Consider the following 19,967-nt stretch of genomic DNA (forward strand, 5'->3'; position numbering starts at 1 on the left):
ATGGGATCAGCCAGTGAAAGGGCCGCCATTACTCTGGAGCTCTCCTCCGCCATCGCTCCCCAGCTCGAATTTTTGGACAGTCAACGCCCACGCAACTCGCTCGCCGACAAGTCTCCAATGGCTGCCCAGCTAATTACCATGCGGGCGCAGGCCTTGAGGGCGGCCAGGCTCGCAAACGCAAAGGCAAGAAACTCGTCGCACCAATTCAATCGCCACTAACGCGTCCCAGTCCTCGGCCGGCGTGCTCCCCAGCAGAAGACATCTCGCAACCGCCACCGCGCCAAAACCTCCCCCGGGGTTCGACGTTGCCTCGCGCACTCCTCCCTACCCGAAGCTTCTCAAGAGACTGCACGAAGTCCGCCGCGTCCTCGGTCCCGAGAGGCAGCTCACGCTCGCCGAAAAGATTCTTTATTCGCATCTCGACAACCCCGAGGAATCGCTTTTGACCGGAACCAACAATGGCAAGGATATTCGCGGAATCGCAAACCTCAAGCTCAAGCCCGACCGTGTGGCCATGCAAGACGCGTCGGCGCAAATGGCATTGCTGCAATTCATGTCGTGCGGCCTGCCAACGACTGCCGTCCCGGCTTCGATCCACTGCGACCACATGATCGTTGGAGAGCGTGGCGCGGACACGGATTTGCCACGCTCGATCCAGGGCAACAAGGAGGTCTTCGACTTTTTGGAGAGTGCGGCCAAGAAGTATGGCATCGAGTTCTGGCCTCCAGGCGCGGGCATCATTCACCAAAACGTCTTGGAGAACTACAGTGCACCTGGTTTGATGATGCTGGGTACGGACAGCCACACGCCGAACGCTGGAGGTCTCGGTGCGATTGCCATTGGTGTTGGAGGTGCCGATGCCGTCGACGCGCTCGTTGATGCTCCGTGGGAGCTCAAGGCACCAAAGATTCTTGGTGTTAGGCTAGAGGGCGAGTTGAGCGGCTGGGCAAGTCCCAAGGACATCATCCTGACCCTCGCGGGCAAGCTCACCGTCCGTGGTGGTACCGGATTCATCATCGAATACCACGGCCCTGGTGTCGAGTCCCTCAACTGCACCGGTATGGCGACCGTGTGCAACATGGGCGCAGAGGTTGGCGCAACGACGTCTTTATTCCCCTTCTCCTCTGGACATGTTCCCTACTTGGCCGCCACCTACCGCGAATCCATTGCCACCGCTGCCAGCACGATTGCCTCCTCTCCCGGTCCCCACAACCTCCTCCGCCCCGACCAACACGCCGAATACGACCAACTCATTACCATCAACTTGTCCGAGCTGGAGCCTCACATCAACGGTCCCTTTACTCCTGATCTTTCGACGCCTCTAAGCAAGTTCAAAAACACTGTCGAGGAGAAGGGATGGCCCAAGACGTTTGGCGCTGGATTGATTGGCAGCTGTACAAACTCGAGCTACGCGGACATGACCCGTGCGGAGCATCTGGTCAAGCAGGCCCAGGCGGCTGGCTTGAAGCCCAAGGCCGACTTCTTCATCACCCCCGGTAGCGAGCAGATCCGGGCAACTCTCGAGCGCGACGAGACCCTCGACACCTTTTCTTCTGCCGGTGGTGTCGTCCTCGCCAATGCCTGCGGTCCATGCATCGGCCAGTGGAAGCGCACCGACGAGGTCAAGAAGGGCGAGGCCAATGCCATCTTCACCTCATACAACCGCAACTTTCCTGCCCGCAACGACGGTAACCGTGCCACCATGAACTTCCTCGCCTCCCCCGAGCTCGTCACAGCCCTCTCCTACGCCGGCGAGACCACTTTCAACCCCATGACCGACTCTATCCCCACCCCCTCGGGTGAGCCTTTCAAATTCGCCCCGCCAACTGGCGTTGACCTGCCCAAATCTGGCTTCGAAGTCGGCAACCCCAACTTCCTTCCCACCCCCGGTGAGCCTGACCCGTCCGTCGAGGTCCAGATCGACCCCAAGTCGTCACGTCTCGCGGTCCTCGAGCCATTCGCGCCCTTCCCAGCCGGCGACCTGTCGGGTCTGCGTGTGCTGTACAAGGTCAAGGGACAATGCACGACCGACACCATCTCGGCAGCCGGACCCTGGCTCAAGTACAAGGGACACCTGCCCAACATTGCGGAAAACACGCTCATCGGCGCCGTCAACGCGGCGACGGGCGAGACCAACACGGCATACGACTTTGACGGCTCCTCGTGCGGCATCCCCGAGCTGGCCAAGCGCTGGAAGCAGCAGGGCGCCGAGTGGCTCGTCGTGGCCGAGCACAACTACGGCGAGGGCTCGGCCCGCGAGCACGCCGCCCTGCAACCGCGCTTCCTGGGCGGCCGTGTCATCCTGGCCAAGTCGTTCGCCCGCATCCACGAGACCAACCTCAAGAAGCAGGGCGTCGTTCCCCTCACCTTTGCCAACGAGGCCGACTACGACCGCATCGACGCGTGCGACGAGGTCGCCACCAAGGGTCTGTACGACACGCTCAAGAATGGCGGACAGGGCGAGGTTACCCTGCTCGTCAAGAAGAGAAGCGGCGAGAGCTTCGAGGTCAAGACTAAGCATACTCTGAGTCGCGACCAGAGCGCCTTCATCCTCGCGGGCAGCGCGCTGAACCTGCTGGCTGGCAAGGCGAACAAGCAGCCAGAGGCATGAGGGAGACGTTAGAGTTGGAGTAGCAGATAGATGGCGGCGGAAAAAACAGGACATCATCGCGAGATTGATTCACTGACTTACAGATTAGGCAGTTGCTCTTGATGTGTGTATGTATGTACATTGGCGCTGGGGCGAAAAACGAACGACACCTATCGAGGGAGGGGACTTTTGCTTCTTTTTTTTTTTTTTTTTTTTTTCCCTGTACGAATGCGATATCAAAAAAGAGAGATTCACTTGTTTAGATTCTTGGAATTGGATTACGAATGCTTCTTTTTTCGCGTCGAGGACCAGTACAGGCTATGAGCGGCACTAAATTCGCCAATACCCAGAGCAATGGATAGAAGTGCCGAAGCATGTCAAGACATTGGATCGTGGTCCCCACCTCAAACGCTGGAAGAGTTGGACACAGACCAAGAGCAAACAGTGCATGCACACTTACATCAAGCTCAAGGTCAAACTCAACAGTGAGCTCTGGAACGACGACAAGCCGCATAAATAGAAGTGTCAGCAGTGCGCCCCAAAGAGGGGACTTCTGTGTCGTCCTGGGCCAGAACGCTGACGAGCTCATTGTGGTGCCGAAGTTGAGCTGAGTGAGCCCAGAAAGACATGCTGTTCTCTGAGGAGCGCCTTCATCACATTACTGTGGTGAGGCGGCCATCTCTACATCTGCAGAGGCGCTGTCTGAAAACGACGCGAGGCTGAGATGAAAGCATGTCTTTTTTTCTCAGAAGCCCACATCACGCCTTAATGGTGGAGGGATCTCGCGTGCGCAAGAGTGACGACTTCGTCGAGTATATTCTTTCGGGGGAAATGATTTGTTTTGCTCAATCGCCTCGCCTTTTGTGTGTTGCGCCGTCGGGAGTTTGCTTCGGCGCCAGAAATGGCAACCATGGGCTGACATTGGCACAGTTTGATTCTTCACATGAATAGACTCCCGTCCAGATAGAATGTCTTTCCCCATGTCGAAATGACCAAAGTATCTCGGACAGTTCGAAGAAAGTGAGGCGTCCTTGTTGAGATGATGTCAGGCGTGATGGCTGGCCACCAGTGAATCGCAACGTCGCCCGAAGACTTGCCAGATGACTGACTCCGCTTGACTTGAAATTCGAATGGTTGGTTCTACGGGTTGAAACCTTGTGCACCAAAATCTCAGGGTCAGAAAACAATATGCAAAGCAGAATCCTCTGGAATTTTTTCTGGGCCCTTCGCGGTCTCTTTTTGGAGCGTCAGACAGCGGACGATGCCCTCCTGGTCCGACTGCTCCCTCATCGCGACATTGCCTTGGTCCCATCTTTTATTCTTCCGTTCCCTTCCACTTGTCATTTCAAAACCTCGGTTGTGCCCTGCCACCAACTGACAAGCAAGAAACTCCAATCGACGCCATCCGAAAGACCAAAACAGATGGCTGAAGGCGACTCAAACACCGGCCCATTATTGATCCTTTGACCCAAAGGGTTAAAACAGAAAAAGTACTTGAGCGGTTGACATTTCGCCGGCCAACCTGCAGGCAAGGTGGACGAGGGACGTGCTTGGTTTGTCGATTGGATGATGGTGTTTCAGCAGTGAATTTGGATTGTATCGATGGGGGAAAAAAAAATAATCCTGCATCAATTGTGGCGTTTGATAGTCGTCTGATTTGGATTCTCAAGCGAGTCGAGGCAAGTTTGTAGTGCCCCTGAATGCGACCCCTGAAACCCCTTGACCGGCGATGTTGGGAATTGTCGCCGTCGCTTGTGTTCGTCCGAGTCTATGTCATTGATACATGATAATTATAAACAAGGCCATGTCTGGGAGGCCAAATGCTTCTTGAATGAAGGCGCCTTGCGACGTTGATGGCAAGTTTTGCATGATCGTGGCGGCGGGCGAGGCGTACTGTTGGTCCTTTTCAGACAATTGATGAGGCTCCTATCAATCTCCGAGCCTTTTGGGCCATGTTGGATGTCCTTGTCGGTTCGGAAATTCAGGGGTTTGACACGTGCGACTTGCGACAGGGGGAAAGAAGTCCGCGGCTGCATGTTTTCTTTTACACTTCCTTTCAATCATATCGACAGTGTCTCTGAACTGCTCACTGAATGTCTCCTTCATCTTGCATCAATGACGAATAGCATCATTGATTCCGCCCAACGGATTTGCAACCCCAGACGAGCAGTGGTCGGCCTGCCTTCCCCCCAACCAACGACAGTGAGGTCATGATAGCCGACTCCCAAGGCAACAACCTTAACTGTAGGCTTGAGGCATTTCTTTTTTGCCCCAGTCCCGGACGACCAACGTCAATGACCGTAGCAACCGAACGACGTGCGGCGGCGAGGCCGCATGTATATACCTTTCGGCGCAGCGACCCACAGGCGTTGTTCAAGCCCTGCGGCCACAAGGTCACGACGGACGACTGCTCCCCATGCGTCGGTCACAAGCCACGACTGGGACAATCGACTGCTGCCCATGTGCCGGTCACAAGCCACGACGAACGACTGCTCTTCGTGCGGACGCACGTGCTGCCGAACACGGCACCTGTCAAGCACTGTCGACGGCCGCGATAAAAGCCGACCTCTTTCTTCCACACGCTGTTTCCTCCTGTCAACAACAACGACGACTCTGCTTGGCTGGACATATCGAGTCCATGGTACCAGCTGCTGACTGCGGCGCGTCGTTCCTGAAGCCCCGTACTCTGCGTGTGTCTCTTCGTTTTCTGTTTTCTCGTTTGCTGTGGGAGGATTCGAGGTGGCGTGAAGAAAGGGAGGGAGGGGGTGATGGCGTTGCTCAATACCATTGTCGGGGAATGGTGCCTCCCGCCAGCGTGGTGCTAGAGGTTGAACACAGCGGAATGCTCAAAGAGCGTGCCTGGAGCTCCTGGTCCCCCCCAAAAGTGTAAGGTAGAAAGCGTTGGCATTGCAGGCGGACGCAGTATGTAGTAGGAAGTGCTCCACCGCTGCTCTGATGGAGAAGTTGAGAAACCATACCGCTCAGCCACACCTTTTATAGTCCGGTCGACGACCCACGTGCCCCATGCGTCCACAAGCCAAGCCGAACCTCCCTCTATTACGACACCACATGCCAACAGCGCTCTGTCACCGACATCGGCAGCAACAGCAGCACATGCTCGTTGACCGACGCGCGCGTGCCCGTAGGCTTCCAGCTCTAGTCGCGCGCGCTCGCCGCCGCGGCGCTCGTGAAGCCATCTGCCTCCGCGATTGCTCCCTACTTCCTCTCCCTCTTACCCTCGCACAACCCACAGACCGCCAACGAACGCGTTAGTCCAAGTCTAGCGGTATACAGCATAAAACCCCCGCATCTCCCCCCGCCCTTCTCTCTCTCTCTCTTTCTCTCCACTGACTTCCTCGTCAAGCTTCCAAGCCGCACAATTGATTGGGCTCCACCGAGCAGCAAAAATGCGAGCTCCTTTGTGGATCAATGCGGCGGCTGGTGGCTGGTCTCGCGCGACTCTGACCAATTCCACTTTGCTGTGGGTTGTGGGACGTGAGTCGTGGGGCGTTCTACTCTCCTTTCCTCGCTATTTCGGCTCTGTGATTTGCTTCGGACGTCCATGGATCGCGTGTGTTGGCGGACAGTGATGAGTAAGTGATCGGTTGGATAATGATAGGCGGCGTTGTGTGGTATTAGCGGTGGTTGTAGCAAAGAAGGGGTGGGCGGGCCACGGCATACTTACGGCATGCACAGCACAGCGAGCGGCTGCCCAAAGAAATGGTGGCACTGGATTTGGGCTACCGAAGCCTCTACACGAAGACTTTCCCGGCGACCTTCGACTACCGATGTCTAGAAGGAAACGCCGCACTGTCTGGCCGATACGCTCTGACAACCAACAGTCGTTTCTCTGGTTTCTTTCGGGAGAAATTCCAGCACGTCGATCGAATACTGGAGCTACCGTAGTTGAGGGATGGAGAGATCCTCTTGCGCTGATGAACACCTTTACGAGGCGACAATGTCTTTACGCGGCGTTGGGCTTCGAAAATGGAGACGTTTTGCGGAAGCGCTGTCAATCATGGCGAGCCGGATCGCTCACTGCTGCGTCGAGTACAGAAGACGACTCATCCAAAGTAAGGAGCTCTTCCACTTCATGGCGAACCATCGACCAGACTTCCAGGCGTCTTGCGTCGAGAGGAGAGTTGAAGCGCGGAGCAGTTGTTTAGATAAAAGTGCATCTATCAGAGCTCGTGAGAAGTCATGCTGCTACGCAGGTGGCATTTGTCAGTCGTCAGCCCCTTTGCCATCACTCGTGACTAGTGCGAGGTCTTTACTCAATGTGCGAGTAAACAGGAGACATGTCCTTCTGGCTCTTACCACACCAATCCTAGGTCCAACGGCGCAAAACCTCATTCATCGCTTCATCGCGACATGAGAGGTGACTTTCTATACCACTTCTCCCTAGGAAATGTTGCCAGTTGAGACTGCTATTCCACGTCCAAGAAACGAGTCCAGACGCTTGGCTCCGAAAGCCAACCCCTCTGATCCAAGTCTCCAACATGACACAATGGCGAAGGTCTTCCAGGAACAGGAATCAGGGGGCCGTCAAGGACAGCGCCGGATTTTCATGAGGTAAGAACTCAAAGCGTACTCTTTGCGTCGCCGTGAATTTTGAGGCTCGCATCGAACATCGCCCGCTGTCTCGGGGACGAACAGATTGAAGGGCGGTTCCTCAAACATGTACCTAGCGGACATACCCCTAAGACTGAGGGGGAGAAGCGTGATTTGATGTCGCTTAGAAGTCACGAGTTGGCATTGTAACCGAAGCTTCTTTTTTCGCTTCCCTGTGCGGAACGAGAGCAGGCCGTTTGTCTCTTCCTTGACTCTTTGTTGGGCTGCCTCCGTCGACGGCGGTTTCCAGCTGCGAATCCACATTCAACATCTGCATTACTCGGTCTTTGGTTTCGATTTGGAGGCGCGGAGTGACAGATCTCTGTTGTCCTTTCGCGGTGAGCGTTGTAGAGGGTGGACGCGAAGACGCGCGAGCGACGCGCGAGTTGAAACTCCAGATGACTCGTCGAGAGTGGGATGCACATGGTGAGTTGTTTGTGTCGAAGGCGGTAGAAGACGAAGTGGACATGTGAAGCTGAGGCCGAGGTCCAATGGCAGCAGAGGGAATGTCATGACGTAAGCGACTGGCGGGTATTGTCGATCATCCGGCGACGATACCCTGGACTCGCCGAAACCACGCCGACAGACGTTGATGCATCCTCTCGATCGATCGCCAGGGAACCACCACGCGTGAAGAAAGTGGACCGGAGACGACTGCACTTGTGAGTCGATGGGCTGGCTGGCTGGCTGGAAAAAAGCAGTTCTCGCTGCTGAAGAGGCTGACCCGTGCACTGTAGCTACCCTTGTCAGCAGCCCCGGTTCAGCCGAGTCGCAACTCATAAAGCAACAAAGCGCTGTGGACCTCAATCGACCATGACGACCGGATATCTAAGCCGAGGGCCACCACCCGAAGCCAGGCCCGCGACTCGGGACGGCGGCCGTTGGTGAGTAAGTGACGGCGTCCGGAAAATATCAACGGTTGAAAGCCCAGGGATCCGAGGGGTAAAGACAGGGAGAGTCTGTGGAACGCGCCATGTGCGACGCGCGACGGTGGCTGGATGCTGTGCCTTTCAGCCTTCTGAAACAGTACACGAGCTTCCTCTGGCGCCGTTGAGCTCGTGGCAGCATAATCGAACTTTTTGGAAAGCCAACGGGGCCGTCTGTATTGGAGCTCAGTCAGCGGCCAAGGGCTGGAAGCAAAGCCCGCGTCATGCTGGGAATCACTCACACGCCATTGGTGCCCAGACTGATGTCTGTGTGTACCAGCCGATCGCCCCCCCCCGTCCATATCAACCCACTCCCACGCCTTTGCCCGGGATATAAGTCAATCTGTCCTCTTAGCTGCAACCCTCTCCGCATTTTTACCCCTCTCGAGCTGTTCAAATATCCATTGTGTTTGCTTTACATCTTTTCCTTGTCTTTCCACACGAACAATTTCTCGAGCTAGCCGTCACACATATCACACCATGGCTTCCGCCGCGAGATCGCTGTTTGCTCGCAACGCTGCCCTGCGTTCCGTCTCCTCCTCTGTCAAAACACCCGCAACGCGCTCTCCACGCATCGCCGTCCCTCGCCAAGCATTCCGCCAGCAATCACGACGCGGCTACTCATCAGAGGGCGGCTCCCCCAAAAAGAGCAACAACAACGTTCTCATCGGGGGTCTTCTCGCGGTGCTTGGTGGGGCTGGATACTATGCTTACTCCACCAACCCCGCATTCGGCGCAAAGTCTACCGACTCAGCGTCGTTCGCCAACTTTACTCCCAAGTACGAGGACTACCAAAAAGTATATGACGCCGTTGCCAAGGCATTGGAAGAGCATGATGACTACGACGATGGAAGCTACGGCCCGGTCGTGCTCCGTCTAGCATGGCACGCCAGTGGAACGTGAGTTGCTCACCAATTTTTCAATTTGTGCCTCTTGATTGACACCTTCCAGATACGACAAGGAGACTGGCACTGGCGGCTCCAATGGCGCTACCATGCGCTTCGCCCCCGAGGCTGACCACGGCGCAAACGCGGGTCTCAAGGCTGCTCGCGACTTTCTCGAGCCCATCAAGCAGCGATTCCCCTGGATTTCATACTCGGACCTGTGGACGCTTGCAGGTGTTGCAGCTATCCAAGAAATGCAGGGCCCCAAGATCCCGTGGCGACCAGGCCGCTCTGATCGGGACGTGTCGGCGTGCACACCCGACGGACGCCTCCCTGATGGCGCCAAAGACCAGAACCACCTGCGTGCCATCTTTGGCCGCATGGGATGGAATGACCAAGAAATCGTGGCTCTGAGCGGCGCTCACGCTCTGGGCCGCTGCCACGCCGACCGTTCTGGCTTCGACGGACCATGGACCTTCTCCCCTACGACGCTGACCAATGACTACTACCGCCTGCTGCTTGACGAGAAGTGGCAGTGGCGCAAGTGGAACGGACCCAAGCAGTTTGAGGATGTCAAGACCAAGAGCCTCATGATGCTGCCCACCGACATGGCCCTCATCCAGGACAAGAAGATGAAGCCTTGGGTCGAAAAGTACGCCAAGGACCAGGAATTGTGGTTCAAGGACTTCAGTAACTGCGTCATGCGCTTGTTTGAGCTGGGCGTGCCTTTCGCGAGTGGCGAGGACGCGCGCATGACCTTCAAGAGCGGTTTTGATTAGAGGTTAGGGCGACCTAAGCCAGCACTGATCTTTCCTCTTTGCTCAATTGATCTTGTTGAGTTGCGCTTTCGATCACGCCCAGTTTTTGTATCTTCCATCACTTCGCATTCCCAGAGCTCTCGGCGCTCCTTTCGGTACTGTCTTTGTATCGGCGGCTTTGATTTTCCTCGTGAACGTCGCGCTTTTTAACACCTTCAAGAGGGCTAGTGAAGAAAATTGAACGAGACTGGCGGGATAGATAAAAGATCGGCCACCAGTAGACAGACGATTTGAAGAATGAAACAGATTACCCTCCATGCTTCCAACATGATTAGCGCGTCAGAGTGGATGCAACAGAGGGAAATGACACCTCTTAAGGCGCAGTCATTGACCGCTGCCAAAAATTCATGCTCGGGCAGCCAGTCAGCTATTGCCCATGATTGCAGCTAGAATAATCAGGAGGCGCCTTCATAGGTGCAAGAGAAGGCAAAGGCCGCATCGTTTCCAGCCACATGGACACACCACATTCGTTCCCATTTGATGGACTGGCTCGTGACTGATTCTGTGTTCCAGTCAGGATGACATGTTGAGAGGACGTGTGTGCATTTTGTCGGATCAATCAATCATGTATTGCATGTATGTCTGTCTGCAAAGGTTCAGAGGGAGTTCACGCATGTCGGAGCGAGCGATATATATATGTACAAGGGTATTTCATCCGCTTCTCGTTCATCCATCCATTCATTCATCCATCCATCCATCCGAAAAGGGAAACCCGTGATGTGATACAAAGGAGATGCGTGTATACATGTAACAACCGTTTCGCGTTCGTTTATAGTTACCGTTTGTCCCATATCTCCTCCTACTCGAGTAAATCCCCGGCGGCCGAATGCACTCGGTGATTACTCACATGGACCTCCATGACGACGTTGATGCGCTCCGACCCATCAGCGTCGCCTTTTGATCTCCTCCTCCTCCTCCCGCCGCGGCGACCCGTCTCATTTTCGTCATCGTCATCTTCATCATCGTCGCTGCGACCATCATTTCCGCTGTCGCGTTGCTCGCGCGCGTACGCCCTGGCGACCGCCTTGCTGTGCGTGACGACCGCTGTCCCTGGTGCGCTTCTGCTGCCGCCGCCGCCGCCGCCTCCGATCGCGACGCCGATACCGGCCGTGCCATTCTCCATCTGGTCGAGCTGGTGCTGCTCGCCGAGGCCGACGGTCGGCATGCGCTCGAAGCCGCGAGTCGAGGCGTTGCTCTTGACGCACGTCTGGCCGAACCACTGGCCGACGACGCCGCCGGCGGACGACGAGCCCAGGGCGCTGCGCCGGCCGCCAGTGCTACTGGGCGCGGCAAGCGGCGGAGGAGGTGCGTTGTTGTCGTTGGGCGTGGCGCCGCTGCTCGTGCCGCCGACGCGCTTTTGGCTCGACGAGAGGTAGCTGATTGATGACGATAAGCGGTTCATGACGATGGAGAGGAGCGGACGGATGGCGGGGATGCAGGCGTTGGTGATGGCGACGGCGGGCTCGACCGTGGACCAGAAGAGGGAGTCGACGATGCTGTAGGAAATGTTCCACAGATCGATGCGGGCGAGCGCAATGGCGCGGAGGATTGTAATGATGGTGACGCTGGAAACGTTGGCCATCTTTCGTCGACAAGTTGTGGGAGCACTTACGCGATTCCCAGCGCAAACATGACGTACAGCCCAATCTTGGTGCTGGTGTCTATTTGCAACCTGCGGATAAAGGGGACGGGGAGAAACATGATGACAAGATCGGTGAATAGGTTGATGACGCAGAGGGCGACATAGGCCATAACGATGTCTCCGCAAACCCGACTTCCTCGAGGATCCCAGCTTGCTTGTACGGGTCGACAGATGAGGAATACTTGCATGATGGCGCTCGCCCACCACAGCCAGATGATGATGGAGCATGCCATGACCCAACGGCGAAACTGCCGTTGTGGAAAGATGCGCGAATAGAAGCAGAGGTACGACTGTTTGGTAAAGGCAATGCAGCAGTAGTAGATGCACTGATCCATGACGAGGTGCTACATTGTGTTGGTATGGTCAATTCTCAGGGGTCGGGAAGCATACCTTGCCTAGAAATAACTGGTTCTCCAAGGGAAGCTCTTCGTAGCGAATACCATATCTAGCATAGCTAATTTGCATTGCTTGCATTACTGGATTTGAGTGAGCAAGTAGTCCATCTCCAGCAAGACCTACATACGGTATGCAAAGACCTACAAATGTCAGCAAGGTTCACCTATTTCTTATGAGAGACTTAGGTTACCAGAGCAGCAATTATCCAACCATCGTCCCACCACACCTTTTGTCTGCGGAAGCATCTTGCTACAAATCGGAGGCAGACAAGCACTGTTGCAAGGGACATCAACACAGCACATGCTATGATTTGATGCTTGATAAGTGGAATGCCAAATATGGGATACTTTTGCAGAACCATATCTTAAAAAAATCACCAAGGGCAATCCTGTTGGTTGAACATTGGAGACAAACGAATGTAAACAATAAAAGAGTAAAGTCGTCCACAATCGTTACGAATTGCCGCAAAAGGTCATTGAAAAAGTCAAAGGAACATGTCCAGAGAGGTGAACGGGAGGACTGGGAACAGGGAAAACCGTCAAGATTCTGGCCCAAGTTCTGCGAAAAGGCGATACATGACAGTGTTGCTCGCCTTGCCAAGGATAGCGTCGCACCATGGCCGGCGCCTTGACGTTTCAAAGTACCTTTGTGAGATAGCCGACAAACTGGTAGCCGTGAAGATGGGATTTGGACAAATCAAAAGGCTGCTTTCGACCAAAATTTTGACTTTGGATGGCCGTTTCTCGGCGAGCATCTTCAAGTCCACGGCTAAGCTCGCGTTATCGGTACCCAAGAAGTTCAAAGCTGTCGATCCGAGAAAACCGCTCGGTTGCGAATGGGCTCCATCGAGTCCGTAGGGCCAATATCTTGTGGGGTCGTCGATGACACGCGTCTGGGTAAGCAAATCCGGAGAACCTCCACCCGAGTCAAAGTCGCATGGCTCGCGTGGGACTTGAGTGCTGGGAGAGCGGAATTTTTTCAAGCTGTCCATGTCAACTACCAGTCAGTGGATTTTGAAAAAAACATTGATGTGTTACGTCCAAGGTCCTTGTCGATGGCACATGGCAAGACCCGGTAAGGTGATCCTAGGCTTTCCAAAAATTGGACTACAGCCGAGACAGACGTGCGCAACCTCTCGAACCGAGACCATGTCATCAGTTTATATCGGAAAACATCAAATCGTAAAAACGAAAGAGAAACTCTTGCTGGGAACGAGCTGAAGATAAAGTCGAAGGTCAACAAGTCTATGTTGATGAGCCGATCCTCGCAGCCAAGAGAAATGTCGACCGACTTGGTGAGATTGCTCGGACCGACGCCGCGGTTTTCAAGGCGCCACCGGATGGACCCAGCATCAGCGCACGGTGCTGGTGGGGACAGCACGAGGGTGGCTGTCTGAAGAAGAAAAAGAGAACCTGGTCCTGACGATACCGCCAGTCTGGTGTCTCGGTCTCTTCCGATCGCTTATGCACGCGAATTCCTGTGTGTTTCTCGAAGCTGCATCCCATGAGGCAACCCCGGCAGTTGGGTCGACATCTGCTTTGCCGCAACACCATGGACCCTTCTCTCCACATGAAAACGTTGCAGCTACCAGCGGACCGCTCGCCACGCGACAGATCTTCTCTCCACTTGATAGGTCCCCTATTTTTTCTTGAAAGTTCCCCTGTATTGCCGCTTGGAATGTCAGTTACATCTCCAATTGGAAGCTCAACTTTGCCGCAAAATGGGGATAAGTGCCCCTATACTCCACCCGAAAGGTCCACCGGGAACGAATAAGCTTACTCGATCCCCTGCACGCAGTACCCAAAGCAGAAGTTACGGTCAGTACCGAATGATCATGGTAAACGCGTTGCCATGAAGAAATTGCCATCTTCAAATCGTTCTGCAGGGGAGCATCCACCGTCTCCACCGAACAGCTGTTCGTCTTCTCTGCTGTGCCGCTGTGGATGTTGTGTGTCGACTATAAAGTTGTTTAGCATTCCTTGTAGAAGTCGACATCTGCAAGAATGGGCTCCCTACCTGAACAAACGACCGTGACATCCGTGTCTTCCCTTCGTTTTACCGACCCTGATTTCGTCGTTATTGGCGGCGGACTTTCTGGGCTGGTCGTCGCGAATCGACTTACTGAAAATGCAAACACAAAGGTGCTGGTTGTCGAGGCCGGTGCAAACCGGATGGGAGATCCTAGGATCGACACAGAGGGTTTGATGACTACTCTGTACGGAGACCCCGACTATGATTGGGACTATCACACTGAGCCGCAGGTAAGTAAATGTCAGCCTAGGATAAATGTGTTATCAACAGTCTCAGACCCACTCAAATGGGAGGCAAATCCCGCATCCCCGAGGAAAGGTGCTGGGCGGCTCCACTGCCATCAACTTTGGTGTTGTCGTCTATCCGTCCACAAAGAACTTCGAAGCATGGGAAGCCCTTGGAAATGACGGATGGTCTGCCAAAGATCTCAAGCCGTACTTCAAAAAGTGGCAGACTTTTACGCCGGCGTCCGAGGATGTCAAGAAGACCTTGGAGATCAACTACTACCACGAAAAAAACCACGGCACGGACGGTCCAGTTCCTGTCACCAACGGCAACAACTACGGTCCATTCAACGAGGCTTGGGTCAAGACTTTTGACAAGCTTGGTTGGTGCAATGATGATGATCCAATTCTTGGTGAGAAGCTGGGAGCCTTTACGAACTCGCTCTCGATCGATGCCATAACCCGGAAACGTGGATACGCGGCCGAGGGTTATTACAACAAAGAAGTCGCAAAGAGACCAAACCTCCAGGTGCTGACAGAGGCCCTCGTACACAAGATCCTCACAGAAAAGAAGGAGGATGGTGTAGTCGCGAAGGGAATCAAATTCGAGACCAACGATGGCGGAATCCACGAAATCCTGGCTCGGAGGGAGGTCATCCTGGCGGCTGGAGCCATGAATTCTCCTCAGATTTTGGAGCTCTCTGGCATCGGCCAGAGGGAACTTTTGAACAAACACAACATTCCGGTCGTTATCGAAAGCCCTGGCGTGGGAGAGAATCTTCAAGACCATGCAATCTCGCCTCTGAGCTATGAAATTGCAGATGGCCAATTCTCCGCAGGTAAGAAGCTGGTGTCGTGTTTCGGAGCTGAAGCTGATTTGAACAGACATGTTCCGCGATCCAAAGCTCATCGGTGTTGCCATGCAAGAGTACCAGGAAAAGAAGAGCGGCCCGTTGGCCAACATTCCCTTCAGCGTCGCCTACCTCCCATTCAGTGACGGCAACGGTCGACTCAGCAAGGACGAGATCCAGGAGATTTTGAACCAGAACGCAGACGACCCCAACATCTCTGCCGCCCAGAAACGTCAATACGAGTTGCTGCGCAGTCAGATGCTACACCCCAAGGATTGCCCGGCTTACCACATGTATGCGCCCATGCAATTCAACACGAAATCCGCTGGGCGCGATCCATTGGCAGAAATCATTGCGCCAACCAAGCCGGGCAACTACATTACCATTCTGGCAACCCTCAACCACCCCTTCTCTCGCGGAATAGTCCACATCAAGTCGAAAGACCCCAAGGAGAAGGCGATAGTCGATCCCCGATACCTCTCGCATCCTCTGGACCTTGAAATCTTGGCCAGACACACGCAGAATATCGAGTCATTTGTCAAGACTGAGCCATTTGCCTCGCTACTCAAACCTGGAAGCCGTCTGCCAGAAGACGGCGACACATCAACCCTCGAGTCGGCCAAGGAGGTCGTCAAGGCCCGTCTGATGAACACGTTCCATCCGACCGGTACTTGCGCGATGATGCCTCGGGAAATGAATGGTGTGGTAGACAGCAGGCTGAAACTGTACGGAGCCAAGAACTTGCGAGTGGTTGATGCTAGTGTCTTTCCCCTGGAGCCATTGGGTAACATTCAAACCACTGTGTATGCAGTTACGGAGAGGGCGGCGGATATCATCAAGGAGGATTAGAAAGCGTAAATCGATGTTGAAGGGAGACGGCTACTTTGTCTTGTTCATTGCTTGGGCAGTATATTCGTAGGTGATATGTCGAAATACACAAGTTCAAGTGAGTTGAGGGAAAGCGTGGACAAGGTGACACGGATGAGTTCGGTTGGCTATAGGTGTCCGAGTCATTCGGCATCAACTTCCGCCCCCCTCTGACTCTTGCGTCCAGATCCTTTACCATCCCGCAAGTCACTCAACATCCTCTCACCACCCACCTTGCCACTGGTGTTATGCTGCGCTTCCTCGCAGGCATCATGTCCGGCTCAACCCTTCCACGCGTTCCCATCCCGAAAAATGGTGTCGACTACCGCCAAAAGGTCGTTCTCGCTCCTATGGTTCGCAGTGGCGAACTTCCGTCGCGCCTACTCGCCCTCCACTATGGCGCCGACCTTGTATGGGGCCCTGAAACCATCGATCGGGCCATGATTGGCACTACTCGTCGTGAAAATCCCATTACAAAGACCATCGACTTTACCCGCTTCTCGAACAATGGACAAAAGAATGCGACGCCCAAGGAGGATCAAAAGGAGAGCATCATATACAGGCTGGACCCGCAGAGGGAAAAGGGCAAGCTCATCTTCCAGATTGGAACGGCCAAGCCGGAGACGGCCGTCCAAGCGGCCAAGCTCGTGGCAGGAGATGTGACAGGCATCGACGTCAATTCGGGCTGCCCAAAACCCTTTAGCACATCCGGTGGCATGGGAGCGGCACTTCTCAAGGACCCCGACCGGCTATGCGCAATCTTGGAGGCTCTGGTGAAGGAGGTTGGAGAGCCGTTTGAGATTGGCATCAGCGTCAAGATTCGGATCCTGGCCGACCCAGAAGACACCAGGGCACTTGTAAGCAGACTGGTCAAGACGGGCATCATTGGCTTGACGGTACACTGCCGCACCACGCCCATGAGGCCTCGCGAGCGGGCGATTCGCGACCAAATGAAGATGATTCGGGAGATTTGTCACGAAGCCGGCGTGGCCTGCTTGATCAACGGCGACGTCGAGGACTACGAACATGGATTGAAGCTCATGGAAGAGTTCGGCGTTGATGGCGCCATGATTGCGACTGCAGCCGAGGCCAACCCAAGCGTTTTCCGCCGCGAAGCCAATGGTGGTCGGGCACCTTGGGAGGAAATTGTGAAAAAGTACATTACCTACGCCGTCGAGGTCGACAATCGATGGGGCAATACCAAGTTTGAGCTGGCCCAGATTTTACCTGGAAAAAATCCGCTTTCCAAGAAGTTGCCTCAATGCCGCGGCTACTCCGACCTAGTCGATGTTTTTGGATGCCCTGAGCTCAAGGAGAGGGCCGAGGCGCTCGACGAGAGAATCGGGCTTTCCCAAAAGCTGAAGCTTACAAAAGCCGAGAAGCGGGCGGCCGCAAGAGAAGATGCAACGGTGGAAGAATCGAGCAAAAGGGCCAAAACGGAGCACGAACAAAAACCAATCGTTGGCGATCAACAGGGCGAAGTGGCCCTGGCTCAGCACACTACCATGTCCGAGACGGCTCCAGTGGTTGCAGTGTGAAGAAGCGTGTTGCCAGAAGAAATACAAAGATACCATGTCAAGATTCAGCCATGGGCCACCATAGACGATGGACTTGAGTCGGAGGAATGAGCCAGCTGAAAAGTCAAGGCTGCTGCGAGAATGTCATTCCGCAGTCAAACCGCTAGCCAGCGTCCCAAGCCGTTCGCCATGTCGACTGGCAGAATACAAGTTCAACCAGTTGCTGATGATCAGGTTTGGGAGGAATTGGCTTGACCACATTCTGTTGACGAGATGGAGCAGGATGAGTGGGATAGTGTCTGATAGACAGGCAGCCAATCAAAGGTCCTGGACTGGGCAATGCTTCGGCCTCGCGCATTAGATCAAATTGGCTGTCTTGTATGCTACAAGTACAAGCTCAGATGGCGGCAACGGATTTATCAAATTGATAAACATCCCCTCACGCGATAAGGTCGACACCCCGCTGCATTCAATAACCTTTTCTATTCCGCCCGTATCTACAACACCAACTATCCAGCAGTCTTGTTTTCATCATGACGACCAAGTATTTCAGCAAAGAATCCACCATCAACGTCGATGCGCCACCTCCATCGACCACCAATGCCCTCACGCTGGCCTATCGCACCTTTGGCGATCCAAAGAACCCCGCAGTTTTCATCCCCACGTGCTACTGCGGGCGTCTTCCCAACACCATGACGTTTCTCTACGAGCCCGACAAGAAGGGCAAAGCGCCCGTGCTCGCCAACTACTTTGTCATCACGTGCGGGCTGCTGGGCGGCAGCGAGTCCAGCTCGCCGTCCAACACACCCGCAGCCATCCGCGGGCCCAAGTTCCCCAGCGTCACGTACGAGGACAACATCCGCATGCAAGTGGCCCTGTGCAAGGCGCTGCACGTCGAGCGGCTGCACGCCTACATCGGCTTCAGCATGGGCGGCCAGCAGGCGTACCACATGGGCGTGCTGTACCCGGACTTTGTCGAACGCATCGTCGTCGTGGCCGGGTCGGCGCGCACCTCGTGGCACAACTGGTCGTTCCTCGAGGGGCCCAAGGCCGCGCTGACCAACGCCGTCGACTGGCACGACGGCAACTACACGGCGCCCGTCATGCGCGGCACGGCGGCGTTTGGCCGCGTCTACGCGACGTGGGCGCTGAGCCAGGCGTGGTTCCGCGAGAGGCAGTGGGAGGCGGCCGGCTGCGCGTCGCTCGACGAGTATCTGGTCCAGCACTGGGAGCAGGCCATGCAGACGTGGGACGCGCACGACCTGCTCGCCATCATGGATACGTGGCAGCGCGGCGACGTGTCTGCCTGCTTCCCCGAGGACAAGGGCGACTTGGCCACGACGCTGGCCCGCATCGAGGCAAAGGCCCTCATCATGCCCGTCCGCACCGACTTGTACTTCCCGCCCGAGGACAGCGAGGAGGAGGTCAAGCATTTGAAGCGCGGCAAGTTGTGCGTCATTGAGAGCATCGGCGGCCACATGACGGGCGGCGGTGGCATTTATGAAAGGGATAATGCCTTCATGTCGGAGCAGATTAAAAGCTGGTTGGAGAATTGAGGAGTGTCGAATATCCAACGATCGATAATGTACTTTCGAATGAAACGACTTTGTGATTTTTGTTTTTTCGAATCCATTCCAGATGGTATGGCCTCGCAGAGGGAAAAAATTTTTAGATACCAGACCATCAAACTTCAGCAAGATTTCTGCGGTCTGCCAAGCGTCTTTTGGATCAGACTTCCGCCCCTCTCGCCACACTCGACCCCATCCTAGAACCATCAGGACTGTCCACTACAAACAAAAACGAGAGAAAAGCAAGGTAAGCAAACAAACCAAAACTAACGACTCAGAAAACAAGAAGCATTCAAGAAGAAGAAAATCCAACATACATCCTCCCCTCCTCTTCCCTCCCCTCTCACTCACCCCTTCCTTTCCCTCCCATCAAGCGAATTAATCAACGACACAAAAACCGCCACCTCAAACACCACAAACGCACAAACCAGCACCAACCCAACGACCCTCCGCCTCGACGACGACGACGACGACGACGACGTCGACATCATCAACGAAGCCGAAGAAACGCCAAAACGGCGTCTAACAAAGCGCTTGAATTTAGAAGCGGCGGCGCTGTAGCGGTGGCGGCCGCCGCCTCGGCCGAGAAGCGGGCGGTCATCGGCGTTGAACCAGAGGCCCGAGTATGATTCCGAGTCCGAGTTCGAGTCGCAGTCGAGGTCGTAGTCGGAGGCGGAGCCTGTCAGCGTTGAGCCGGATAGAGAGCTGTGGGGGCTGGAGTCGCGGTTGCGGCTGTGGTTGGGGTAGCTGGGGTAGATGGAGGGGCGCGGCGGCGATGGAGGCTGCGGCTTGTGTAGTGCGATTGTTGTCCAGAGGGAGGGGAGGTGGCTGGGGCCGGTCATATTGTCGTTGGTGTTATTGGTGTTATTGTTCATGTCGATGGCATACGGGTTGTCGGTGGGCTGTTGTTGCTGCAGATGATGGCTTGCTGGCACGAAGGAAGGTTGAGGCGGCCGTGGCAGGTCGGCGAGAGAGAGGAATGACTCGTTTGCCATTTTGACGGTTTGTTGGTTTTTGATTTTGAGTGTGGATATCAATGGGA

General features: G+C 55.0%; 8 protein-coding genes across 8 annotated transcripts; 5 read left to right on the top strand and 3 right to left on the bottom strand.

Moving 5' to 3' along the window:
* Window positions 1-79: 79 nt before the first annotated feature.
* Window positions 80-2,611, top strand: IWZ02DRAFT_427526 (mitochondrial aconitate hydratase; the record flags this gene model as incomplete). The annotated part of the gene is made up of 2 exons (XM_066765919.1): window positions 80-183; window positions 230-2,611. The coding sequence occupies exons 1-2, from the start codon at window positions 118-120 to the stop codon at window positions 2,609-2,611; spliced, it is 2,448 nt and encodes an 815-aa protein (XP_066618304.1). The 5' UTR covers window positions 80-117.
* A 119-nt stretch (window positions 2,612-2,730) lies between these two features.
* IWZ02DRAFT_113136 (uncharacterized protein) lies at window positions 2,731-3,337 on the bottom strand. Its single transcript, XM_066761389.1, has one exon. The coding sequence runs from the start codon at window positions 3,177-3,179 to the stop codon at window positions 2,850-2,852; it is 330 nt and encodes a 109-aa protein (XP_066618305.1). The 5' UTR covers window positions 3,180-3,337; the 3' UTR covers window positions 2,731-2,849.
* Window positions 3,338-8,294: 4,957 nt separating this feature from the next.
* IWZ02DRAFT_113111 (heme peroxidase) lies at window positions 8,295-9,826 on the top strand. The gene is made up of 2 exons (XM_066761388.1): window positions 8,295-9,026; window positions 9,079-9,826. The coding sequence occupies exons 1-2, from the start codon at window positions 8,608-8,610 to the stop codon at window positions 9,788-9,790; spliced, it is 1,131 nt and encodes a 376-aa protein (XP_066618306.1). The 5' UTR covers window positions 8,295-8,607; the 3' UTR covers window positions 9,791-9,826.
* A 1,286-nt stretch (window positions 9,827-11,112) lies between these two features.
* On the bottom strand, window positions 11,113-12,316 carry IWZ02DRAFT_113168 (uncharacterized protein; the record flags this gene model as incomplete). The annotated part of the gene is made up of 5 exons (XM_066761390.1): window positions 12,058-12,316; window positions 11,995-12,007; window positions 11,862-11,947; window positions 11,442-11,815; window positions 11,113-11,394 (listed from the first exon to the last, which is right to left on the bottom strand). Coding segments are annotated over exons 1-5 (926 nt in total), but the record flags the coding sequence as incomplete, so codon positions are not given.
* Window positions 12,317-13,870: 1,554 nt separating this feature from the next.
* Window positions 13,871-15,822, top strand: IWZ02DRAFT_386193 (uncharacterized protein; the record flags this gene model as incomplete). The annotated part of the gene is made up of 3 exons (XM_066765450.1): window positions 13,871-14,128; window positions 14,175-14,961; window positions 15,008-15,822. The coding sequence occupies 3 exons, from the start codon at window positions 13,871-13,873 to the stop codon at window positions 15,820-15,822; spliced, it is 1,860 nt and encodes a 619-aa protein (XP_066618308.1).
* A 290-nt stretch (window positions 15,823-16,112) lies between these two features.
* IWZ02DRAFT_386172 (uncharacterized protein) lies at window positions 16,113-17,378 on the top strand (the record flags this gene model as incomplete). The annotated part of the gene is made up of 1 exon (XM_066765449.1): window positions 16,113-17,378. The coding sequence occupies one exon, from the start codon at window positions 16,113-16,115 to the stop codon at window positions 17,376-17,378; it is 1,266 nt and encodes a 421-aa protein (XP_066618309.1).
* A 512-nt stretch (window positions 17,379-17,890) lies between these two features.
* Window positions 17,891-18,913, top strand: IWZ02DRAFT_386080 (Alpha/Beta hydrolase protein; the record flags this gene model as incomplete). Its single annotated transcript, XM_066765444.1, has 1 exon — window positions 17,891-18,913. The coding sequence occupies one exon, from the start codon at window positions 17,891-17,893 to the stop codon at window positions 18,911-18,913; it is 1,023 nt and encodes a 340-aa protein (XP_066618310.1).
* A 359-nt stretch (window positions 18,914-19,272) lies between these two features.
* IWZ02DRAFT_437230 (uncharacterized protein) lies at window positions 19,273-19,920 on the bottom strand (the record flags this gene model as incomplete). The annotated part of the gene is made up of 1 exon (XM_066766598.1): window positions 19,273-19,920. The coding sequence occupies one exon, from the start codon at window positions 19,918-19,920 to the stop codon at window positions 19,273-19,275; it is 648 nt and encodes a 215-aa protein (XP_066618311.1).
* Between the last annotated feature and the right edge of the window lie 47 nt (window positions 19,921-19,967).

The sequence above is a fragment of the Phyllosticta citriasiana genome, assembly GCF_038021145.1.
Source record: "Phyllosticta citriasiana strain CBS 120426 chromosome Unknown IWZ02scaffold_18, whole genome shotgun sequence".
Taxonomy (NCBI): Eukaryota; Fungi; Ascomycota; class Dothideomycetes; order Botryosphaeriales; family Phyllostictaceae; genus Phyllosticta; species Phyllosticta citriasiana.

Coding starts and splice junctions, on each gene's coding strand:
- IWZ02DRAFT_113136 (XM_066761389.1), bottom strand. CDS start 3,179: ATGAGCTCGTCAGCGTTCTGGCCCAGGACGACACAGAAGTCCCCTCTT.
- IWZ02DRAFT_113111 (XM_066761388.1), top strand. CDS start 8,608: ATGGCTTCCGCCGCGAGATCGCTGTTTGCTCGCAACGCTGCCCTGCGT. Junction 9,027..9,078: donor GCATGGCACGCCAGTGGAAC/GTGAGTTGCTCA, acceptor GACACCTTCCAG/ATACGACAAGGAGACTGGCA.